This window comes from Raphanus sativus, chromosome 6, assembly GCF_000801105.2.
Source record: "Raphanus sativus cultivar WK10039 chromosome 6, ASM80110v3, whole genome shotgun sequence".
In the NCBI taxonomy this organism is placed as follows: Eukaryota; Viridiplantae; Streptophyta; class Magnoliopsida; order Brassicales; family Brassicaceae; genus Raphanus; species Raphanus sativus.
Window position 1 is genome coordinate 16,457,844 of NC_079516.1, and position 22,122 is coordinate 16,479,965.

Consider the following 22,122-nt stretch of genomic DNA (forward strand, 5'->3'; position numbering starts at 1 on the left):
CACTTTCATGAATTCCATCGAATCCAAACATTTTCCCTCACTCAATCACTTTTTGCAAACATGGATCATTTATTTTGAAGGTTACTCCGGAAATGGTAGATCATTAATTTGCATTGATCTTATGGTACATATGGAAAGGAAGAAACAATAAAGTTTTAGCAGACACTCTCAATTTGGCAGAAACGGAGTCGTTACTATGGCCTGAGGCATATACTTCACTTACACAAGGAATATATCAAACCCTCTTACCAGTAGAAGAAATAGTATCGTTTATTCTAATTAGATAGTGTTTTACAAATGGGTCATGGAAACATCAGGAAAAAATTTCGGGACAGGGGTTGTATAGCATATTGGAAGGTTTTGATGGTTTAATGGGAGCGAGAAATACAAGAACGAGTCAGTCGCCACTTCACTCAGAAATAGAGACTCTTATTTGGGCAATGAAATATATGAGAAATCTAAGACAGTTACTGTTACAATTGCAAAAGATTGTTCTCATTTAGTAAAGATGGTTTCAGAACCAGAAGAGTTACTAGCATTTCCAAGTTATTTATAAGACATAAAAATCTTGAAGAGAAGTTTCAACAGCTCAGAGATCTTTTATATACCACGAACACATAATTCAAGAGTGGACAGTCTCGAATGCAGTGGAAGAAAGCAAATGTCGTTTATTGTCCATATAGATGCGGAGTTACCAGTTTGGTCTACAGACTCTATATGAGTCTGTTTAAATTGCTGAAAAAAAAAATTAAACTTTAAATCTAAAATATACCAAAAATAAAATATCATTAATAAACTACCAATAAAAAATGAAAACCTTAATTAAAATCATGTAAAATAGATTTAGAAACATAATTAAAACTAAAAGTTGTCTATTGGTTCAATCAGTGGTTCAACCGGTGACCGGGGTCTGGGCTTTAGTGATTTTAACGAGCTTTATTAGATTTTTAAACTTTGGGTTTTCACAAAATCCGAACCAGATTTATCTTACGTCATTAAATTTGTCGGTTTAATCGCGGATCCGATTTGAGTTTCAAAATACTGCTGCCAGTCTATGGACTAGCCTTCAGAGAATTAATCGAATTTGGATTGGGATATTCTCAGTTATATGAAAAGAAGATCATTGAATATTGAAATACTAGGATAAATTATATCAAAGACTAAAATATGGATTAGCCGAAAATATATTAGTGAAAGTTTTCAACCGAATTTTTGATGATACAAAATTTAGTTATGAATATTTCGTGGAGATTTTGTTGTGATTAGTATTATATAATATTACAAAAGTGTCATGCCATTTTGGATATGTACTGAATATTCTTGTCATGTAATTGGTGAGGACTGTGAAGGCAACAACATCCTCACTGTAGAGCTTTTAGATGAGTTTTTGAACAAAAACAAAAAAAAAACAAAAAGGAAATGAACTAAGAATGTAGAAAAGTTGAGATAAGTTTTTTTACATGAGAAACCCAACAAAAAAAAATATAAGATACCCAACACATGTAAATTCATTACTAGTTCAGTTTTATTTTATGGATTAAATTTAGTTATTGTCTAAATTAAATTAAAACTATTAGTATGATATTTACTAAATTTCCTTGTTGAGAAACTGAACAATAAGGGAATCTAATACTAATTCTTATAGTAACAGAAAATAAATCAGTTCTTATACTAATTTTTAATTTCTTTTCTGTTATTAGAAAAAACATTGAGACAGAATCCACAAGATGTTACAAACTCTGACATGTGTTTTGTCAGTTTCAAGTTCATATCTATATATAATAATGTCATCATCTCTAGTTTAAACACAACTCAGAAACTCAAAGAGTACTTTTTACAATAGAGAAGAAAAAGGAAAAAAAAGAAAAAGAACAGCTTTGGAAGGGGATAGAAAGTCACAAGACATGAAGAGTACAACACTAGTAGTATTCATCGTTTTTGTAGTAGTCCTCGTGTCATCTCAGCCTCAGATCGAATCGAGAGTGGTCGTAGAATCTACAAAACCACCATGCACTACGATTGATCTCACAGGATGTTGGCCACAATTATTTGATAAAACTAAGCCATCTGCACAGTGTTGCGGAACACTGAAAGCACAACAACCATGCTATTGTGATTTCATTAAGAATCCAGCTCTAAGAAAATTCGCTACCTCTCCGGAAGCTCACTTGGCCTTAGGGTTTTGTGGTATTCCTTTTCCTACTTGTTAAAATAACCAAAGATAATTATTTAAGTAATATTTGATGATAAATAAAATTGTTGTAAGAATGATGATGATTGTGATGTTCATTAGTCGACCAAAAAAAAAAGATTGGGATGTTCATTATGTCATGGATCCTGTTAATTTTGCATAATGTTTTTAATAAATAAAGAGAAACCACTCCTTGATCTTCTTATATCGTTTGTAATACATTTTGCTTTGAATTCATTTAAGAATTTACTAGAAAAGAATCTGAATCACAATGAGGAAGAGAAAGATAGTCAATGCCATCTGCTGTCAATAGTGGAAAAAAAAAAGAAAAAAATTGGGGCGTTCCGAGAATTGAACTCGGGACCTCTCGCACCCTAAGCGAGAATCATACCACTAGACCAAACGCCCACTCTGTAATATGTCATGCCATCTCATTTCAATGGAGTAGCCAGTGGGAAAAAAAGGAAAAAATTGGGGCGTTCTGAGAATTGAATTTGGGACCCTCTCGCACCATAAGCGAGAATCATACCACTAGACCAAACGCCTATTTTGTTATTTATCATCGATGTGTAATTAGTTATAAGAAATATAAACCGGAAACTAAATGATTGCAAATTGTTACCAACGAAATGATTGCAAATTGTTACCAACGCTTAAACAAGAAGAGTCCATCAAAGATAAATATCTTTTTGTCAGTTTTTTCTTTTTGTCAGCATCAAAGATACAATCAAAAGACTCTTTAGAACTTTTTTTTTTTGGTTTTGGTGTGTTCACTTATTCACCATGACAAAGATAATATCCCAAGTTCAACTACAACATCTTTTTAAAGAGTATTCTACGCAGAATATGGTGTTTTCACTCCCATTCTCAGACACAACCAAGGCCGGTCCTGATCTGGATCCACAAAGCTATGATGCAGAAAGTGTCCAGCTTCTTCATCCATCAGTTCTCTTGACCACGTAACACGTCCAGACGAACAGCTACCCGGACCAAAGCACCTGAGAGGTTTTTACATTAAAAAAAAAAACAGTATCAAATACTTGTTTCTTGTTTACAACTTGGTACAGTAGATGATGAAGTACCTGTACTCATAAAAGCAAGCACTTCTCTCATTCTCTGCGTTTCCCCAATTATGCCAACCATCATGTCTGATACACGCATCCATATAAGTGTATGCAAGGACCACTCTCCCAAATGGTCCCCATGGCCTTCCTAGATACATATACCCACTCTCACCATTCCCCGTGATCACACATCTGCAACAAAAGTATGTAGAAGCTGAAGCGCTCCCTTGAAAGAATATATAATAATCCATACCAGATAAATTTAAACAAAAACTGACCTTAGGAAGACGTAACCAGTAGATTCCTGACACGATTTCCGGCTTTGTGCTGTAATAAAACCCTGAGATTTGCAGTGGATATGGCAGTGTTCCAAGAGCGCGGTGCTGTTTCCAAATATGAAATCCACACTTCCCTCCACATAGCAGTCTTTCAAATATTGTTTCCCATGATGCAAATATAGCGTGTCCTGCACGTCACCGTTCACAATAAGCTAAAAAACAAGAACATTTAATTAAACCTACTTGCAAAAGCTAAACGAACCTGCCATCCGAGAAATCGACAGTTATAAAAGGCACAACGGTCTGCAGTGACTCTAATCGCCACAGCTTGCCCTGATCCCTATAAGTAGATGAAACTTTTGTCGGAATCTCTATGCTATAAAGGTAGAGACTTTATAAACATTTACCTCGGGAGCAGAGTTCTCAAAAGTAACGTTCTCTGAAATAAAGTCTTCACCTTCGACGATAACAGTCCCGCACCCAAACGTTCCCGTCCCTATAACTCTAGACGCCTGACAAACAAACCAATCAGAGTGATACACGTGCTGCTGCCAAAGAATTAGTAAGGTTTTCAGCAAAAAAAAAAAAAAAAAACCTGGTGATGCTCGATTTTGGAAGCCGTGTTGTTCCAAGTGATGACGGTGATCTCCGGGGAGATTCCGGCGAAAGTGATGAAGTTTTTCCTCTTGGGCACGTACACAGGCTGTCTGTAAATCCCCGGCGAGAGACGGATCACGGTGCGACACGTGTTTCCGAGAGGAACCGAGTCGACTGCGTCTTGGACGGAGAGGTAATCTCCGGAGCCGTCTTGCGTAACCCTCACCACTCTACTCGTCTCCATAATTGAAACTCTCTCTCTAGTGATAGTGTCCGAGAAACTCTAGTTGTAATTGTATTTGCGGCGGAGCCATGGTGGGGATTTTCGATTGGTGAGAAAGGAGACAGCTTTTAACTCTCGGTTTATATGTGTCGTGTTGTTTGATCACCATCTGTGTTCTGTTCTTTTTGTTCTTCTTTGGTTTTTTCGTGATCAGGTTACTTCTTTTTATTTCTATAAACCACCCTTTATATTTACTTATTTATAAATCTACTCCATATTTCTTGAAATACGATTTTAACCCAATCCGACGTATTCTGCAAAATCAGTGTCATTATATGTTTTCATTTGTTAATTTAAAACTCTTAATCAGACGCCAAATCGAGAGTTTTTAGTTGAGATAGTTTCGAACCAATAATTATTCTATAGCAGCATGAAATAGTTAAAATTCTTTGTAATAAAGATTCAAGATTCCCGGCACGAGTATGTATAAACTATACAATATATGTATAATGTGGTTTACGCTTTGTCTAAAAATTTAAATACTGTATTGTTTACCGATTGGATTTGCAACTTGATTAATTTTTGTTACAGCACTGTAATACGATACTCTGTCTTTGACTTAGTCAACCAAGGTAGAAGCCACGTGGCAGCATTGACTTTCCCGCTTAATGGTCGCCAAGTAAAAAGAGGAAACACAAACTGAGCAGCAACAATTGTAATAGTCAGAGAGGGGGGGGAGAAGGAAGGAAGGAAACTCTTAAACGATGCCGTACTACACCAGGGACGACGATGAAGTGGACGACTTCAACGAGTACGATCCGACGCCGTATAGCGGAGGCTACGACATCACCGTGACGTACGGCCGCTCGATCCCGCCGTCAGACGAGACTTGTTACCCTCTCTCCTCTCGCTCAGGTGACGCCTTCGAGTACCAGCGGCCCGTGTTTTCTTCCAGCCACGAGCCTTCTGCTTATGGCAACCAGGCTCTCAAAACAGAGTATAGTAGCTATGCCCGACCCAAGACCCGACCCGGAGGTCACGGAGGCGCTCACGTTGAAGGGGAGTACGGTGGATCTGGTTCTGACTATGGCCGGAAACCTGGTTCTGGCTATGGTGGGAGAACGGAGGTTGAGTATGGCCACACAAAATATGTAAGTTCATTTAGTAAAGTAATAATAATCTTTTCTTTTTTTTTTTTGCATCTAGTAGATTCTGTAGAAGTTTGAAAATTGGAATATAAATGGAATATGGAACATAATTTATTTGTTGATATCTTGGTCTCAGAGAACATACTTTGATGGTTTGTTTGAGTTTCCTTTTTTTCTTCTTATGAGTGATTTTCTCACTCCTTTTAATGAAATTGCAAGCATGGTTTAGATGAATGTTAATAACTTGTGGCTTTAATCGTTATTTAAATGTTTCAGAGTGGGAAGGACTCTGGTGATGAGAAGAAGATGAAGAAGGAAAAGAAGAAGGATAAGAAAAAGGATGGTAATGTCTCTGACGATGATGAGAAGAAGAAAAAGAAGAAGGAGAAGGACCAATACAAGCACCACAACGACCATCATGATGATGATGGTTATGATGAGGAAAAGAAGAAGAAGAAGGAGAAGGACCATCATGGTGATGATGAAAAGAAGAAGAAAAAGGACTATCATGATGATGGTTATGACGAGAAAAAGAAGAAGGACAAGGATCATCATGATGATGATGAGAAGAAAAAGAAGGACAAGGATCATCATGATGATGATGAGAAGAAGAAGAAAAAGGACCATCATGATGATTATGATGAGAAGAAGAAGAAGAAAGACGATCATGATGAGAAAAAGAAGAAGAAGGAGAAGGACAATCATGATAGTGATGATGAGAAGAAGAAGAACAAGAAGAAGGATAAGCACCACAAGGGCCATGACTAAAACCCCTTTTTCTAAGGGATTGCATTTCTCAAGCTTCTATCACTAATTAATTGAGTAACCCATTCACACTTTTCTCTAAGTTTATGTCAGTGGTTGCTTTGTTTTGTTTTTGCTTCCCATTTGTGCCATCTTCTATAAGACTTCAGCATATCATGAAACTAGCATTATAAGTTTTCTAGTGAAGTGTTTTGGTTTAACCAATCCAGCTATTACACGAAGAACGAATCACCACAGGTCCACAGCTTAAAGGCCTGACTAGCCGGATCTTTTAGTCCACCGTAACCTTCCAGATATAGGTTCTCATTGGTGTTCTAAAAATTGATTAATACCTTAAGTTCTTTTATTGGTTTTGGTCGAAGTTACAATTGTATATGATAGAAGTAAACCACAAGCAGAGTTGATAAACCCTATTTTGGAGATAAGATAAAATTATTGTGATGATGTCGGAAGCTATTTCTATTATGCAACCAGCTAAACGAAGAAGAAGAAATCTCAACATGAGGCTATCTAATTAGCTTGAAATATGTATAATCTGACTTTTAGGCTTGCCAGAAAATGTAATGTTAAATTCTCAAAATCCAAGGTAGAGAAAGTGATTTATTTAGTTTAAAAATAAGCTAAAACGGACAACATCAAAATCTGATAAAAGCAAAAATAACTTGTTTGATTAGAGAAGCTTCTTCCTCTCCAAGAATGACTTGAGATGCCACAGTTGTATGCCGGCTACCGAAAACGTAACCAACAATGAGAATAAACTTAGACCCGCCATTCTCGAGTTGGTCGACCGGTTTAGCTCCTGCATTTCCCGCTCCCTGTTCCAAACAATACCCATTACAAACGGCATCACACTGTCCTTTTTCTCCTAACTAGACCGTGTAAATCAAATTGCTCAACAATCTCATTGCCTATATAATTCAAAAATGGGTTGCAAGCTAACATTTCAGTTTACAAAGCTTTGATTATGTTGTTAAATGCATGTTTGGAATTGTAGAATAGTCAAATGATTAAATAAACAGTCTTAGAATAAATGTTCATAAAACTTTACTTGACGTTCAAGATTATAGTGTGGCGGCTTTTTACATTTCGAAAGTATTGCCCATCACCAAAAGTACACTCTTTTGTCATCGAATGTACACACGAATAAATCAAATGAAGTCATGATTATACCAAAAAAGAGATATTAATTAGTCTGGTACATATATAGTTGCTGGGATTTCTTAATAGTACCTCTCCCGGAGTAGAAACATTTCGTCGTGTATAGACTCCGTCACGTCCAGTAGTTTCCTCACCTCCACCTCCAGCATCTGATAACATAACCATATCACTTTACTAAAGAATTATGGTTTAGATCAAAGAAGAAACAATATGCTTAGGTCTCAAAAAAAAAAAGCTAGGATTAAATATATTTATAGTTTTGTACGTTGATCTGGCCTCTCTTGGCGATGGTGGCCCAATCTTTAGCCTCCACGCCACTTTTCCATTCGAAATCAACGGCGAATTTGGCCGGAGGTTTAAAAACAGGAGCAATAAAACACGTTGTGTAATCTCCGTCTTCCACCGCCGTGAACACGAATTTCCCAGACTCCACATCTCTTGCTTCGTGTTGAGTGTGCCCTTTAGGTGACGCCACCTATATACGTAAACAGTGATTTTTCATGATTTTAGGTTAAGGTTCATCAGGGAGTCTGAGCCGTGTAAAAATGTGACTCTCTATCTCAAATGAATCATATATATATATATATATATATATATGTGAATATATATATATATATATATGTGAATATATCATTAATTTATATAAAGTATATATTATATATATATATGAATATATCATTAACTTATAGAAAGCTTACAGTGACAATGATTTTGTGAGAAGCAGGAAGATGGAGAGCTTCGTTGGGATTGACGACGGAGTAAGTTCCGACAGTCAGATAATTTAATTTAATGTCGTCGGCGATGCATTTGGTCATGCCTGATTCCAGATCCAATCTCATCGATTCTCCTCCTCTCATCATCATCAACATTGTGATCGTTATCATCCATCTTAACGTTGTCATCTGAACCATACATGATGATCGCAAATCCATGTTTCAATAACACAGAAACAATTAAAAATAAAGATGGAATTAAAAGACAAGGAAAATATTTGGTTTGGTTAAGAAGATCAACTTCCTTGTGACAAGGAACTGATGAGTTTAACTGTTTAAGTATGGTTTGGGACTAGAGCCATGCACATGCACGTGTGGTTACAAAAAACAACACTAAAAGACTGGAATCCTAAAAATAGAAAAAGCCTCTAAAAATCTCACCCACGAATTTTGGGTAATTTTGAAACGACTAGAGATTACCAAAAGAGGGGAAAAGATTAACAAACAGAAACAGTTTTTTTTTTTCCTTTTGTTTTTTTTTTGGTAGATTTTTCCCGGGAGTGGTAGATTTCTTCCCGGAAAATCTAATCTTTCCGGGAAAAATACACCAAAATCAAGAAAACAAGAAGAAAATGAAGTTCGGAAGAGAATATGAAGCGCAAATGATACAAGAATGGAGAGAAGCCTACATGGATTACCGTTCTCTTAAAGCCATCGTCAAACAGGTCCTTCGATATCACCTACAAAAACAACAACATCCATATCATCCTCCTCCTCCCACCGGCGAAACCGCACCTCTCCACGCTGCCAGCACCGGCGCCGCCGGTCTATCAAGAAGAGTCTCTCTCTACCGTGCATTTAGTGGTCTAACAAACCGCGCCAAAGGAGGCTCCCCAAAGAAGTCACACAAACACAACAATCCTCTAAGCAGCAAACGCCACCATCATTACCATCTCTTCGATGACGACGAGGAGCAAGTCATTCTCATCAACGAGGACGAGACGGGTAGCTACAACACGACGTTTCTATGCTCTGCCGAGGAAGGAGGAGAGATGGAGGTTCAGTTTTTCCGGCGACTTGATGGAGAGTTCAACAAGGTTTGAAATTTTACAAGCAGAAAGTGGAGAACGTGATGGAGGAAGCCGATGAGCTTAGTAGACAATTAAACGCTTTGATTGCTCTTAGAGTTAAGGTTGAGAATCCAAACGTTGACTTCCCTGACATTAATAGTATCTCGAGTGCTCCTTCCTCTCCACACACAACCAACAATAGAACTCCAGGTTTAGCTCCATTTCGTTATTACTCCCATAAGAATGATACATTTTGTAGCTATATCAGATTAACCCGGTCCAGAGCATATGAAAAAGAACTAGTTGCTTAGGACATCAGGATTTTCTGCAATAATTTTAGTTATATATAGAACATTATGAAAAAAAATTATTATGAAAAATAAAGACACAAATATTTATTTGAGCGTAGGTCATTATGAAATTTTTTAATGTTTAATCTTTTAGTTATATTTTAAGCACTTCGAAATCAAATTATTTGAAGGGTTTCTAGATATTCCAGAACTAAACTTTATCCATTTGAGTGATGTTTAATCTGCATTTAGTAAGCTCATATATAAATTTATATAAATGTTTATATTTGTAGCCATTTCACCATTGGAGGTGATCAAGGAAATGGAACAGGCAGAAGACAAGAAAGTCTTTAAACCTGCTCCAGTAGAAATGCTGGATCATATAAAGCTCAAGATCGAACCCGAAACTCCATTATCAATGCTTAAGTGCATGATAATGGGCCTATCAACTGAGCAAACCTTCAGCAAACCCGAGCTTAGGAGAGCTGAGGAGCTTATGGACCGCGCTTTTGTTGAGTTCTACCAGAAACTTAGGTTCCTAAAAAGTTATAGGTAAGAAGAATTATAATTCTTTAGCTCTATGGTTTCTCTCTAATATGTTTCTCATAATCTCTCTCGCTATTTTTGTAGCTTCTTGAACCAGTTGGCTTTTTCAAAGATACTAAAGAAGTATGACAAGGTTTGTAATCCCATCATGTTCGTTCTGCATTTGTTCTTGTAATGATTTGATACTGATCATCTTTGTAATGTTTGGCAGACTACTTCGAGAAATGCATCAAAGCCTTATCTACATACAGTGGATCATTCTTATTTAGGCAGCTGCGATGAGGTTCATACAAGTAACCAATCTCTTCTTGAATGTTACTTAAAACCAGACTTATCTTTACATGTTTCAGGTCTCAACGCTGATGTCGAGAGTGGAAGCTACGTTTATTAAGCATTTCGCCAATGGAAATCACCGTGAAGGAATGAAATGTTTAAGGACTAAAGCTAAGAGGGAGAAACACAGAATCACATACTTCCTCGGTACTTAAATCCATTTTTTTCTAGCCTATGAAATGACGAAACCTAATGTTCTTTCTAGTAGACTAAAACATCATCTTCATCTACAGGCTTCTTGTCTGGTTGCGCCGTAGCTCTCGCCATTGCAATATCAGTTGTTGTACATGCAAGAGGCCTAACAAAAAGTGAAGGCAGGCATCAATACATGGAGAACATTTTCCCTCTTTACAGGTTCTTGATAACGTTACATTCATCACTTTTGAAACACAGGAATTTCAATTTATCTTATGCTTGTTATTTCCGCAGCATGTTCGGGTTTGTTGCGGTTCATTTGTTTATGTTTGCAGGAGACATATATTTCTGGAGACGATATAGAGTAAACTACCCCTTTATCTTTGGTTTTGACCAAGGGACTGATGTTGGTTACAGAGAAGTTCTTCTACTAGCCTCTGGTCTAGCGGTTCTAACATTTGGAGGAGCCATATCGAATCTCGACATGGAAATGGATCCGAGAACCAAAAGTTTTAGTGTCATCACCGAGCTTGTTCCTTTAGGTCTTCTCATTGTAAGTTATTCAGGTCATTGATATTGATCTCTAACAATAAATCCTCATTATTAGCTTTGAAATGTATTTTTGGTTATGGTCGCAGTTATTCATGATAACGCTGTTCTGTCCACTCAATATAATATATCGGTCAAGCCGATACTTCTTCATCGGATGCGCCTTCCGTTGTCTTTTAAGCCCGCTATACAAGGTAACGTGTAATACAAGTAATCTCCTTTTTCTTTTAAGCCCACTATACAAGGTGACTTGTAATCCAAGCAATCTCTTGTAAAGATGCTACATATAGTTAATGAGTTTGTTCTATACTGCTAGGTTATTCTCCCGGATTTCTTTCTCGCAGATCAGTTGACAACACAGGTAATGAGTTGCTTGGTTTACGATCCGGTTAACAAGTTTGTGTGTTTTCCTTCTTAGAAAATCATTTGGTTTTGGTGGTTCTGCAGGTGCAAACATTCAGAAGCTTATTGTTCTATGTATGTTATTATGGATGGGGAGGAGATTTCAAGAAACGAACACACACATGCTATGAGAGTGACATTTACAAAGAACTCTACCTTGTTGTTGCCATCATTCCTTACTGGTTTCGGTTTGCTCAGGTGCTAAATACATACTTAAATATATACTTGTAAGTGAAACAGGGACGGATTTGAGATTTAAGTGGGCATAAATATGTTTGTGTAATCTTAATAAAAAAAGAATTTCGATTTATGTATAATAAAGTTTTAGAATTTTGGGGGCAAGGGGATTGTTTAATCCGACTATGCCTAGAATCGGTCATGAAGTAAGATATTCAATGTTTACATCCTTTCAGAATGTTTCAAACCTTTTTTTTTTGTTTGGTTGCAGTGTATAAGGAGGTTGGTTGAAGAGAAAGACAAAGCGAATGGCCTTAACGCACTAAAGTATCTCTCGACTATATTAGCTGTTGCGGCTAGAACAATCTTTGAAACAAAGAGAGGGACGTATTGGCTTACGGTGGCTGTAACCACGTCAACCATTGCCACATTGTTCAATACTTATTGGGACATATTCAGAGATTGGGGTCTAATGAAACGGGACTCCAAAAACCCGTGGCTTCGTGACAAACTCTTAATACCTTACAAAAGCATATACTTCATTGCCATGGTATTAGCAAAGCACATAAGCTTTTCTTTTTCGTGGAATATTATTATTTTATTAATTGAGATATTGTAAAACGAAGGTGGTGAATGTGGTGCTGAGGCTGGCTTGGATGCAGACAGTTCTTGGGATTAGAGAAGCTCCATTTTTGCACAGAAGAGCTTTGGTTGCTGTTGTTACCATCCTAGAGATTGTTCGTCGTGGCATTTGGAACTTCTTCAGGTTCAGTTTTTACTTAAAACCACATTCTAGAAGTTTCGGAAGAAAGAGATCGTAAGATGATTTTTTTTTTTGTGTTGTAACTTTGTGTGTATGCAATCAGGCTGGAGAATGAGCATTTGAACAATGTGGGAAAATACAGAGCTTTCAAGTCTGTACCTTTGCCTTTTCAAGAAGTTGGAGGAAGCAAGAGCATGTAAATTTTTTAGCAAAAAAAAAAGAGCATGTAAATTTATACATATAATGTGGACTAAACGCAAATTGTGTGTATTAATTCTTTTATTGTTGTATCGTATGAAAATTGATTCATCCCAATTTTCCAGTCCTGATATAATTTTTTTTGGGTCTTTAATTCGTTAGCATTAACAGATGTGCATACAAAAATGTATTAAAAGGTTAACAATTTATCACGAAAAAAACTATTAAAAATGCGAAAATGTTTTCTTAAAACAAATTTTATTTTATTGACCATATAAATATACATTGTTATAAACTCTCAGATATTTGTATAAGTTGGTAAATACACAAAAAGTTTTTAAATGGTTAAGATAATTTAAGAGTTTATCTACTTTTAACGCTGATTATATGACATTGCAATGAGAAAGATTGACAATTACAACCGACAAACTATCTGTTATGAAATCTAAGCCTAATAGCACCATGTAAGATCTCTTGTATCTAAATAAGTACTTGAAATTAAAATATGCAAGAATTGCATAGTCTTAGACCTGGTTTTTAACCTCAACACTAGGCTACGGGGCTTACAATTATCTACTTTTATTAAGATAGCTTACAGAAATAATTTTAGAGTTTATCTACCTTAAAAAAAAGCCCAGAACAATACATAAACGCCCAAACATTAAGATCAAGGCCCACAAATACAGAAGCATAACTAGGGTTTTACCATGAGTTTACTATATAAAAGCTTGGGCATAGGAACAATTTGAATACGAACTACGGTTCCAATATTTGCTTTCTTCAGCCGTTTCTAACTTTCTTCTTCTTGGCTTTTTGTTTTCTTATTTCTTTTATCGGTGGCTATTAGTATGTATATGATGGGTTGCACAAGTACTGGGACATCCCCTTGAAAATATGAAAAATGGGGAAATATGTCTAATTAATTTAATGTGCATATATTAAAATTAGGGATCCGCTTTGCAGCTTATGACCCGACCCGATTCAGTTCGGGTTTTATTTGTTTCTGCTGCCAGTAATCTCCTGAAATTTTCGGGAAAAGCCTTCAGCGAGAAGCGACTTGAATCTACCAGAGATTATCCAGATACTTAATGGGCCTTGGATGCAAGCCCATGTATTACTAAAATAACAAATCGGATAACGGAAAAATAGAGTTTCTTTTTTTCTTTGATTTTTGCATATACACGAGAATGACACGTAAGAAATTGTTTAAATTTTTCGAAAATCTGTTGAGTAATATAAAACAAAAAATTCCAAAGAAAAATGTACCCAACTGTATATATATATATATATATATATATATATACAACTTTCAATCCTTGCAAATATGGCTTATTTGTGCATACTGAGCTAATTAACTCTAATTTTTAAAGGATGTATACAGTATACACATTCAACTTGGGCTATAAATTAGTTATATATATTTGTATACATTCGTCTATGAGCTACAAAAACACAATAGTACACATGACTCGTTTCCGCCAGACATTTGAATTTTTTTTTTTTTTTTTTTTTTAGTTCAAAAAAAAAAACCCAACATTTGGAAATGAAAACGCTAAGAAAAATGGTTGTAATAAGAAATAATGTTCTTTCAAAAAAAAAAGACAGAATGACAATCATATTTATTTTTGGTTTTAGGTGCCACTATACATACTTGAATATTGCTGAACTTTCAACTATCACCGGCCACTAGGTTTTTTATAACACAATAGTAATTAATACAAGAATCTTAGATCTATACCATTATTAAGAGTTGACTTTTCTATCGATGAAAAGGCCTCCAAGCAATTCCCAAAAGACCATATTTGTCTCCATCATAAACTTATAATTACAATCACAACACGCAATCAAACTCACATCATAGAATCTCAACCAGATCCTTCATCTCATCAGAGAATTCTAAACATGGTGAGACAGAGAAGGAAGTCGGAGAAAGAAGAAGAGAAGCGAGAACAAGAAGATGGAGAACAAGAAGATCAGAAGGTGCAGCCGATGCAAAGAACCGTGAGCAGAAGAAACATGCAATCTCTGGTGATCGGGCTCGTTGGAGGTGCGTTGACTCTCGGTGCTTATTCTCAGACCTATGTTTCTCCGGGCACATCTATAGGCGCTGGTCTCTTTGTCCTCTTCTTTGGCTTGCTTGTCAGCGAAGGCTTTATCTCTCTTTAAAAAAATGTTTCTAATTTTAATCTATGCTTTTGTTTAATGTATGTTTACATATATACATAGAACATCTTGTTTGATTTTGTTTTATTTGAAAATTGTTGGGACTCTTTTGAATTAATGTGATCCAATCCATTTTGCTTTTACGGATTTGTTCTTCTATCTTGTAAGAATATGTGTTGATCTATATATATCGTCCAATATACACATTTAGATACAAAAGGCATATCTTGACAAAAAAATTGAGATACAAAGGCATATATATTTTTAGCAAAAGAAAAGAGAGGAAAATAGTATGAGAAGAAAAACAAGGTAAAAAATGGTTGTAGATAAATATAACAAAAGTAAATTAACAAACTCGAGTTGTCCAAAAAATATATATTAATAAAAAGTTTACAAATAAACATTGATTTGTCTTGAAGTATTTGTAGGGATATACGTTTAAGAAGACAGAAAAAAACATCTATCTATCTGTATGTATAAAAATATGTTCTTACTAGTGAAACCACATAGGATCCATGTCATAAATTGATTCTGAGATTCGGTGGGCTTTAATGGTTGCGCTGTCAGAATTTGGAATGAGATCGTCTATATGACGTGTTTTGGGCTGTAAATTTTGATGGTGTACCCCAAACCGTTAGACAATAACACAGTGACTCATTAACTTCCGGCTGCAATCTCTGAAACCGTCCGATTGATTCATTTAATGAAACATTTATTTTTAAATATATCAAGTAAATTCAAAATAAAAGGATATAGGTTTGAGATCAAAGAAAGTCCATAGTAGAGACAAATGAAGGTGTATTATGCTTAATAATTATAAAAATAATTGTAAATATATTGTAAGATGTCATTCCAGCCTTTTTTTCAAGTGTATAAAAATTATATGTTCGTTTGAAAGTTTATTTGTCAAGTTATTTTTGTACAAATGACTTTTGATGTCAATATTTTTTTATTCTATGAATAAAAGAATCACTTACATATCATGCATTGTTTATTTTACTAAATGCATTGTTTTTAAAAGAAAAATGTCAAAATATATATCATGCATTATCATATGACATCCAAAGACGACTATAATATAGAATTTTAACTACAATACATAATTGGTCATACTTTTTAATTGATATTTTGTTCAAGAAAATAACAATATTATGTGATATGATTATGACCATTGTTCAAAATTGATTATATCTATATATATTGGAAAATATAGATGATCAAATAAATCAAAAGATATGTAGGACAGGTTGAAGAAAAAACTTCAAAAGATAAATGTTCTAAGACTTTTTAAAATTACGAAATTATTGATTCTAAAGCCAACAATTTTATTATACAATAAATAACTTAAAATAAAACAAATAAATCAACAATTCTACACCAAAAAAATAAAAACAGAATATAAACTTCAAATAAATAATTTTTTTAATCGTAAGGAAAAATTAAGTTAATTGTAATGATAAAGAAACTGAATAAAGAATAACAATTAATAAAATAATGATTTATATTAATATAGAACAAAATATTTTAAAATAAAAATAAATTTTAAACTAAAATAAAAAAATATTTATTCTAACTATTTAAATTATTTTCAAATTATCATCTCATCCCCATAAGACGGGCCGGTCCTAATATATCAAATAAATATGCTCTAAGTCATATGGTTTCTTTTCCCATTTCTAGGCACAGTTCTAATTAAATGATACTCTTCATGACGTTAGGCTAAGTTGACTTTGGCTGAGTACCTGTTCTTACCTGTTAACAAAGAAAAAACAAATTTAGATGTAAAAGATGCAATAAACTAAAGTATGGTGTCCTTATGAATAACAAAAATGTTTGAAATAGCATATCTTACATACATTAAAGACGTGGAGAGAAGCGTTACAACACTAGGGTTTTGCTCTGTAGCGACTTAGAAGGCGACGGCGATCGCAAGATTGAAACCTCCATCAGGGCTTCGATCTTCTCCTGTTTCAACGTTCCTTGGCGTTGGATCAGCCTGCCACCTGCTTTACCTCCTTCGCGCTTCGGAGAAGAAGATCTCTAGGGCCATCCTCTCCCTTGTTTGTCACGCAACCTCTGTTCCTGGTTTGATCCGATCCTAACCATTGCAGAGAGGATCAGAGGTTTGAAGACGGTGAGCTATTGATTCCGGTCACTACCTGCACCACGCATCACCGCTACCACAACAGAGAACCCTCGATCTCTGTTTTTCACGCATCACCGATTACTCATAAGCTCTTTTGGTCGATCTCATCACAAAATCATAAGTTCTGTTATATCTTCGGATCAAGGCTGGTTTTTCTATAGGTCTCCTCGGATCTAAACAAGGTTTTCACGCAGGTATCACGTATTGACAGTGGTGTGGCCTCTTCACCTTGTGTGTTTCGCATAGGATCCATATCTTTGTATGGGTTCATCAAGCCGTTTTGGATCAGATCACATGATCGATAGGAAAGGGAAAGGTATTCTCGTCGAGGAGGAGGATGAGGAGATTATCCTACTTGAGGAGGAAGATGATGCTCATACGATTCGTGAATATCGTATGTCTCTAATCGGAAAGGTTCTCAACCCTAAGAAGCAGATTGTAGAGAAGTTAATCCAATGTATGCATGCTCAATGGAAGATGGAAGATAAGATCACTGCAAATGATCTAGGTAATGGGAAGTTTTTATTTAACTTTTCATCTGAAGAGGACATCCAAGCGGTTCTACGTCAGGGTCCCTTCCACTACAACTTTTGTATGTTTGTTCTGGTGCGCTGGGAGCCAATTGTGCACGATGACTATCCATGGATAGTTCCATTTTGGGTGGAGATTACTGGCATTCCACTACATCTTTGGACTGTGAAAAACATGAGGAAGATTGGTGGAAGACTTGGACATGTTGACTCTATGGAGCTCTCGGCTGGTAGGCTGCTGATTGATGTTGATTCGAGGAAGCCTTTAGTGTTTTCGAGGAAGATTCAATCGCCGGAAGGTGATGAGGTTACAATTAAGATGCACTATGGAACTGTTGTTTAAACACTGCTCTTATTGTGGCATGATGACTTATGAGGAATCATATTGTTCCAAAAAATTGGAAGCGGCGAAAGCTCCGTCCAAGCCTGACATCTTCTCTCGAGTCCAGCATCCACAGAGCTCAACTCCCCGTCAGTCTTTGCTGATGGAGGATAATGGTAGGATTCAATACCAGGATGGTTATGGTAAGCGATACAACGATCACAGTTATCACAATAACAATGAGGTGGCTCGCCATGATTCTTCTCGTTACTCGGACCCGAGACAGGTTCGTCGTGAAGATAGATATGGAGCTGTGCATAGGGATGGAGATAGAATGCTCGAGCGCTATGGAGGAAAGTCTGGTCCTGTCCGTGCTTCTACTCGCTACGGTCACCGCTATGCTCCATATGAGCATAAACGACCTCAACTTTGGAGAGAGAAACATCAGCTTGCAGCCGACAAACATAGGAATTTGGCTAATCCACCGCTGATGATTACAGATGGAATATCTACCAACGCCTCTGTGCAAGCTCGAGAATCTGATACAGAGACCTCTACTGTTCGTGGTTTGACAAGCCTTAGTGGAAAAGCAACTCAAAACAGTGGTAAGAAGCTAGCTAGCGCCATCGTCACTCCTTCACGATCTCAACCTAAGGACCAGAACGTAACGACTCGTGACACTAATGTTGCAAAACAAATACCTTTCTCTCTTATGGAGGAAGATAACAATGAATATCAGATGATAGGAGCCTTGCAAGGTATGGATATTGCTGGCTCTTCTAGCATGGTCGTGGATCATGACTCGTTTATGATGGAAAAAGTAGAGGAAGATGACTTGCTGGGTGAGGACCTCAAAGAGATGGAGGAGGATCTTTCCGCTAAGGAGACAAGTGTTGTACCAGAGCGATATGGCTCACGATCGGGACGAAAGCCCAAGAGCCACTCATCTCGGACTGGTTTAAGAAAGACACGTCCTGGCCCATCTTTTGGATCACAGGCCAAGAAAGCAGTGCTAATGAAACGGGGATCGCCAAGGCCACGTCATAGGTCGCCAGCACACTTTCCTTCTTATGGGGAAAGTAAAGGACAAATGATAATACGTAAGGATAAGAGAAATGCTTCGTCTTCGAAAGAAAATGGTTTGAGGGGGTCCAAGCAAACCCCAAAGAATAACCCATGAAGACAATCAGTTGGAACTGTCGAGGGATAGGAAATGACCTCACAGTTCGACGCCTTACGGAGATGTGTCAGAAGCATCGCCCAGGACTTGTGTTCCTTTCTGAAACGAAGAATAAGAAGCGGATGTTGCAAAACATTCAGGCTGATTTAGGATTTGATCGTTTGTTTACCGTTGAGCCACTTGGTCTCAACGGGGGTTTAGCTCTCTTTTTTATGGATGATTTTCAAGTTAATTTTTTATTTTCGAATAACAGAATAATTGACATTGAGACAATCATTGATGGAAAAAGTCTACATGACATTTGTTTATGGTGACCCTGTTTTAGAACGTAGGGATCAGGTTTGGGAACGTCTTACGCGTTTTTCAACAACTCGAAATGGACCTTGGTTCATGATTGGTGACTTTAATGAAATAAAGGACCATACTGAAAAAGTGGGGGGAAGAAAACGCTCGGATAGTTCTTTCTTGCCATTCAGACAGATGCTGAGTGATTGTGCTATGCTAGATTTTCCATACACGGGCGACATGCTTTCTTGGGTTGGAAAAAGAGCAAGAGGAGCAACTGTTAGATGTCGCTTAGATAGAGCAGTGGGAAATGGGGATTGGCATGGAAAATTCCCACACACGTCTGTTAAGTATCTTCGCCTCTAGGGATCGGATCATCGTCCGGTCTTAGCAGACATACTCGTACGGCCCACAAGGAGGAGGAAAAAGTTCAAGTTTGATAAGCGCTGGCTGGATAATGAGGAATTAAGACAAGTTATTCTTGAAGGATGGAAATCGGATGACCTGCCTCCTGAAGCGAACATCATGGAACATATTGCTTGTTGTCGTAAAGCCTTGAGTAAATGGCGTAGGGAGAATGATGTGAAATCGGCAAAACTAGTGGAGGAACTTAAGGAGAAAGTAGAGGACCTTTACTCGAATGATGATGCTACTTCTGAGGAGATTGCTGCTGCTTTAAAAGAACTCTCTAATGCTCTTAAGGCAGAAGAGATGTTTTGGAGACAGAAAGTAGAGTTTTCTGGTTAAGGGAGGGAGACAGGAATTCTAAATTCTTTCATGCTCTGCTCAAACAACGGAGAGCGAGGAATAGGATAACACAACTTCTGGACGAAAATGGAAACGTGGTAGAAGATGAAGAAGGACTGGTAGCCATTGCTACTAGTTATTTTCGACAAATTTTTGAATCTTCTGATCCAGAGGATATCGCGGAGGCATTATCGGAGGTAAAGACAACTATCACGGGTGCCATAAATGAAGATCTCACATCACCAGTGACAGGGGGGAGGTGAAACTAGCGCTTTTTGCTATGCACCCAGAAAAAGCACCGGGACCAGATGGAATGACATCAATTTTCTACCAGAAGTATTGGGATATTGTGAAAGATGATTTGACCCGTATGGTTAATCAATTTCTTTTTCAAGGCACAATGGTGGAGGGCTTAAATGATACAAATATTTGTCTAATTCCTAAGACGACAAAGCCGAATGAGATGACACAGTTTAGACCTATCAGCCTCTGCAATGTTAGTTATAAAATTATATCGAAGGTCTTATGTCAGAGATTAAAGAAGGTTCTCCCACAAAGGATATTTGAAACTCAATCAGCCTTTGTAGAAGGAAGACAAATCACATATAATATCATGATAGCTCAGGAGATGTTCCATGCTCTACGGACTAAACCGGCCGGCAAAGTGAAGAGAATGGGCATCAAGACGGACATGAGTAAAGCATATGACCGGATGAAATGGTCATTTATTAAGGCTGTCATGCGGAAGATGAGTTTTTCAGAGATATGGATTGATTGGATTATGAGATGTATCACCTTGGTTAGGTACAAAGTCTTGATAAATGGAGACCCAAGAGGGAATATAGTCCCAGAGAGAGGTCTGAGGCAAGGAGATCCTCTGTCTCCTTTCATATTTATTCTATGCACAGAAGCGCTCGTTAGCCTTCTTAATCACGCGGAAAGTCAAGGAAAGATAACGGGGATGCGAATCGTTCGCGCTAGCCCCCCGATCTCTCACCTACTTTTTGCTGATGATAGCCTTTTCTTTTGTAAGGCGGAGCCCCGTGAATGTGAAGAAGTAATGAAAGTAGTCAGAAGATATGGGAAAGCATCAGGTCAGTGTATCAATTTTAACAAGTCCTCCTTATTCTTTGGTAAGAGGATCCCAGCGAGTGAGCGACAGCTGATTAAAGACACACTTGGTATCCAAAATGAAGGAGGAATGGGGTCATACCTAGGTATCCCGGAGGATATTAGTGGATCTAAATGCAAATTATTTGCCTTTCTAAAGGAGAAGTTATCACATAGAGTTAATGGGTGGACGGGAAGACTGCTTTCGAAAGGAGGGAAAGAAGTACTAATTGAATCGATCCTATTGGCTCTACCGACATATGTCATGTCCAGCTTCTTTCTCCCCTTGGAGATATGCGAGAATCTTGCAAGTGCCATAGCACAATTTTGGTGGAGTTCTAATCCGCCAAAAAGAGGAATACACTGGGCAACATGGGATAAGATGTGTGCACCTAGAGATGAAGGAGGTATAGGCTTTCGCTTGATACATGAGTTTAACTTGGCACTCTTAGCAAAACAACTATGGCGTCTAGTTCAGTTTCCAGATTCTTTAGTGGCTAGAGTCTTAAGAGGCAAATACTACCGTTTGAGCTTGCCTTTGCGATTAGGCTCCGTTGATAACCCATCTTATGTGTGGACAAGCATTACAGCGGCGAGGGAACTTTTATTATTGGGTATCCAAAACAAAGTCCATTCAGGTTATGAAATTAAGGTCTGGCAGGACCCTTGGATCCCGACGACACCAGCTAGATCAGCTCGGCCCAGAGTTCCAGTGGTAAACCCGAATATGCTAGTCAGTAGTCTCATTGATTTTCAGACGAAGGAGTGGGATGAACAACTACTGGAGCAGTATGTAGATCAAGAGGACATTCCCATGATTCAAAGTTTGGCCATAAGCCCTACTCATAAACGTGATACATTCTGCTGGAGCTATACCAAAAATGGTCAATATACAGTCAAATCTGGATATTGGGTAGCCAGAAATATATTGAGGAAAAATGAAGAGGTTCAAGTCTTAGAACCTATCATAACTAAGCTTCAGGCCTTTGCCTGAACTGTAAATGCACCCCAGAAGATTCGTCACTTCATCTGGCAACTG

The 22,122-nt window shown here is 37.2% G+C and overlaps 5 protein-coding genes, 1 non-coding gene and 1 pseudogene across 6 annotated transcripts; 4 read left to right on the top strand and 3 right to left on the bottom strand.

Moving 5' to 3' along the window:
• Positions 1-2,527: 2,527 nt before the first annotated feature.
• Positions 2,528-2,599, bottom strand: TRNAP-AGG (transfer RNA proline (anticodon AGG)). Its single transcript has one exon. It is a non-coding gene; the product is annotated as a tRNA-Pro (tRNA).
• Positions 2,600-2,856: 257 nt separating this feature from the next.
• Positions 2,857-4,583, bottom strand: LOC108811546 (pectinesterase 31). Its single transcript, XM_018583603.2, has 6 exons — positions 4,129-4,583; positions 3,941-4,045; positions 3,796-3,873; positions 3,534-3,721; positions 3,274-3,447; positions 2,857-3,189 (listed from the first exon to the last, which is right to left on the bottom strand). Exons 1-6 carry the CDS (start codon positions 4,372-4,374, stop codon positions 3,027-3,029), a joined length of 954 nt encoding a protein of 317 aa, XP_018439105.1. The 5' UTR covers positions 4,375-4,583; the 3' UTR covers positions 2,857-3,026.
• Positions 4,584-4,942: 359 nt separating this feature from the next.
• On the top strand, positions 4,943-6,452 carry LOC108811547 (uncharacterized protein At5g39570). The gene is made up of 2 exons (XM_018583604.2): positions 4,943-5,504; positions 5,778-6,452. Exons 1-2 carry the CDS (start codon positions 5,118-5,120, stop codon positions 6,267-6,269), a joined length of 879 nt encoding a protein of 292 aa, XP_018439106.2. The 5' UTR covers positions 4,943-5,117; the 3' UTR covers positions 6,270-6,452.
• A 266-nt stretch (positions 6,453-6,718) lies between these two features.
• LOC130496472 (transmembrane emp24 domain-containing protein p24delta11-like) lies at positions 6,719-8,356 on the bottom strand. Its single transcript, XM_056988547.1, has 4 exons — positions 8,123-8,356; positions 7,690-7,899; positions 7,497-7,573; positions 6,719-7,081 (listed from the first exon to the last, which is right to left on the bottom strand). Exons 1-4 carry the CDS (start codon positions 8,354-8,356, stop codon positions 6,937-6,939), a joined length of 666 nt encoding a protein of 221 aa, XP_056844527.1. The 3' UTR covers positions 6,719-6,936.
• Positions 8,357-8,648: 292 nt separating this feature from the next.
• On the top strand, positions 8,649-12,717 carry LOC130495971 (phosphate transporter PHO1 homolog 9-like; annotated as a pseudogene).
• Positions 12,718-14,341: 1,624 nt separating this feature from the next.
• On the top strand, positions 14,342-14,906 carry LOC108809775 (uncharacterized). Its single transcript, XM_018581918.2, has one exon. It carries the CDS (start codon positions 14,503-14,505, stop codon positions 14,764-14,766), a length of 264 nt encoding a protein of 87 aa, XP_018437420.1. The 5' UTR covers positions 14,342-14,502; the 3' UTR covers positions 14,767-14,906.
• A 2,264-nt stretch (positions 14,907-17,170) lies between these two features.
• Positions 17,171-17,782, top strand: LOC130495601 (uncharacterized). The gene has a single exon (XM_056987019.1). The coding sequence runs from the start codon at positions 17,171-17,173 to the stop codon at positions 17,780-17,782; it is 612 nt and encodes a 203-aa protein (XP_056842999.1).
• Positions 17,783-22,122: the final 4,340 nt, after the last annotated feature.

Coding starts and splice junctions, on each gene's coding strand:
- LOC108811546 (XM_018583603.2), bottom strand. CDS start 4,374: ATGGAGACGAGTAGAGTGGTGAGGGTTACGCAAGACGGCTCCGGAGAT. Junction 3,874..3,940: donor TTGAGAACTCTGCTCCCGAG/GTAAATGTTTAT, acceptor ATCTACTTATAG/GGATCAGGGCAAGCTGTGGC. Junction 3,448..3,533: donor ACTGGTTACGTCTTCCTAAG/GTCAGTTTTTGT, acceptor CTTTTGTTGCAG/ATGTGTGATCACGGGGAATG.
- LOC108811547 (XM_018583604.2), top strand. CDS start 5,118: ATGCCGTACTACACCAGGGACGACGATGAAGTGGACGACTTCAACGAG. Junction 5,505..5,777: donor AGTATGGCCACACAAAATAT/GTAAGTTCATTT, acceptor TAAATGTTTCAG/AGTGGGAAGGACTCTGGTGA.
- LOC130496472 (XM_056988547.1), bottom strand. CDS start 8,356: ATGGATTTGCGATCATCATGTATGGTTCAGATGACAACGTTAAGATGG. Junction 7,574..7,689: donor CCAAGAGAGGCCAGATCAAC/GTACAAAACTAT, acceptor TTATGTTATCAG/ATGCTGGAGGTGGAGGTGAG. Junction 7,082..7,496: donor ATGTTTCTACTCCGGGAGAG/GTACTATTAAGA, acceptor TGTTTGGAACAG/GGAGCGGGAAATGCAGGAGC.
- LOC108809775 (XM_018581918.2), top strand. CDS start 14,503: ATGGTGAGACAGAGAAGGAAGTCGGAGAAAGAAGAAGAGAAGCGAGAA.
- LOC130495601 (XM_056987019.1), top strand. CDS start 17,171: ATGGGTTCATCAAGCCGTTTTGGATCAGATCACATGATCGATAGGAAA.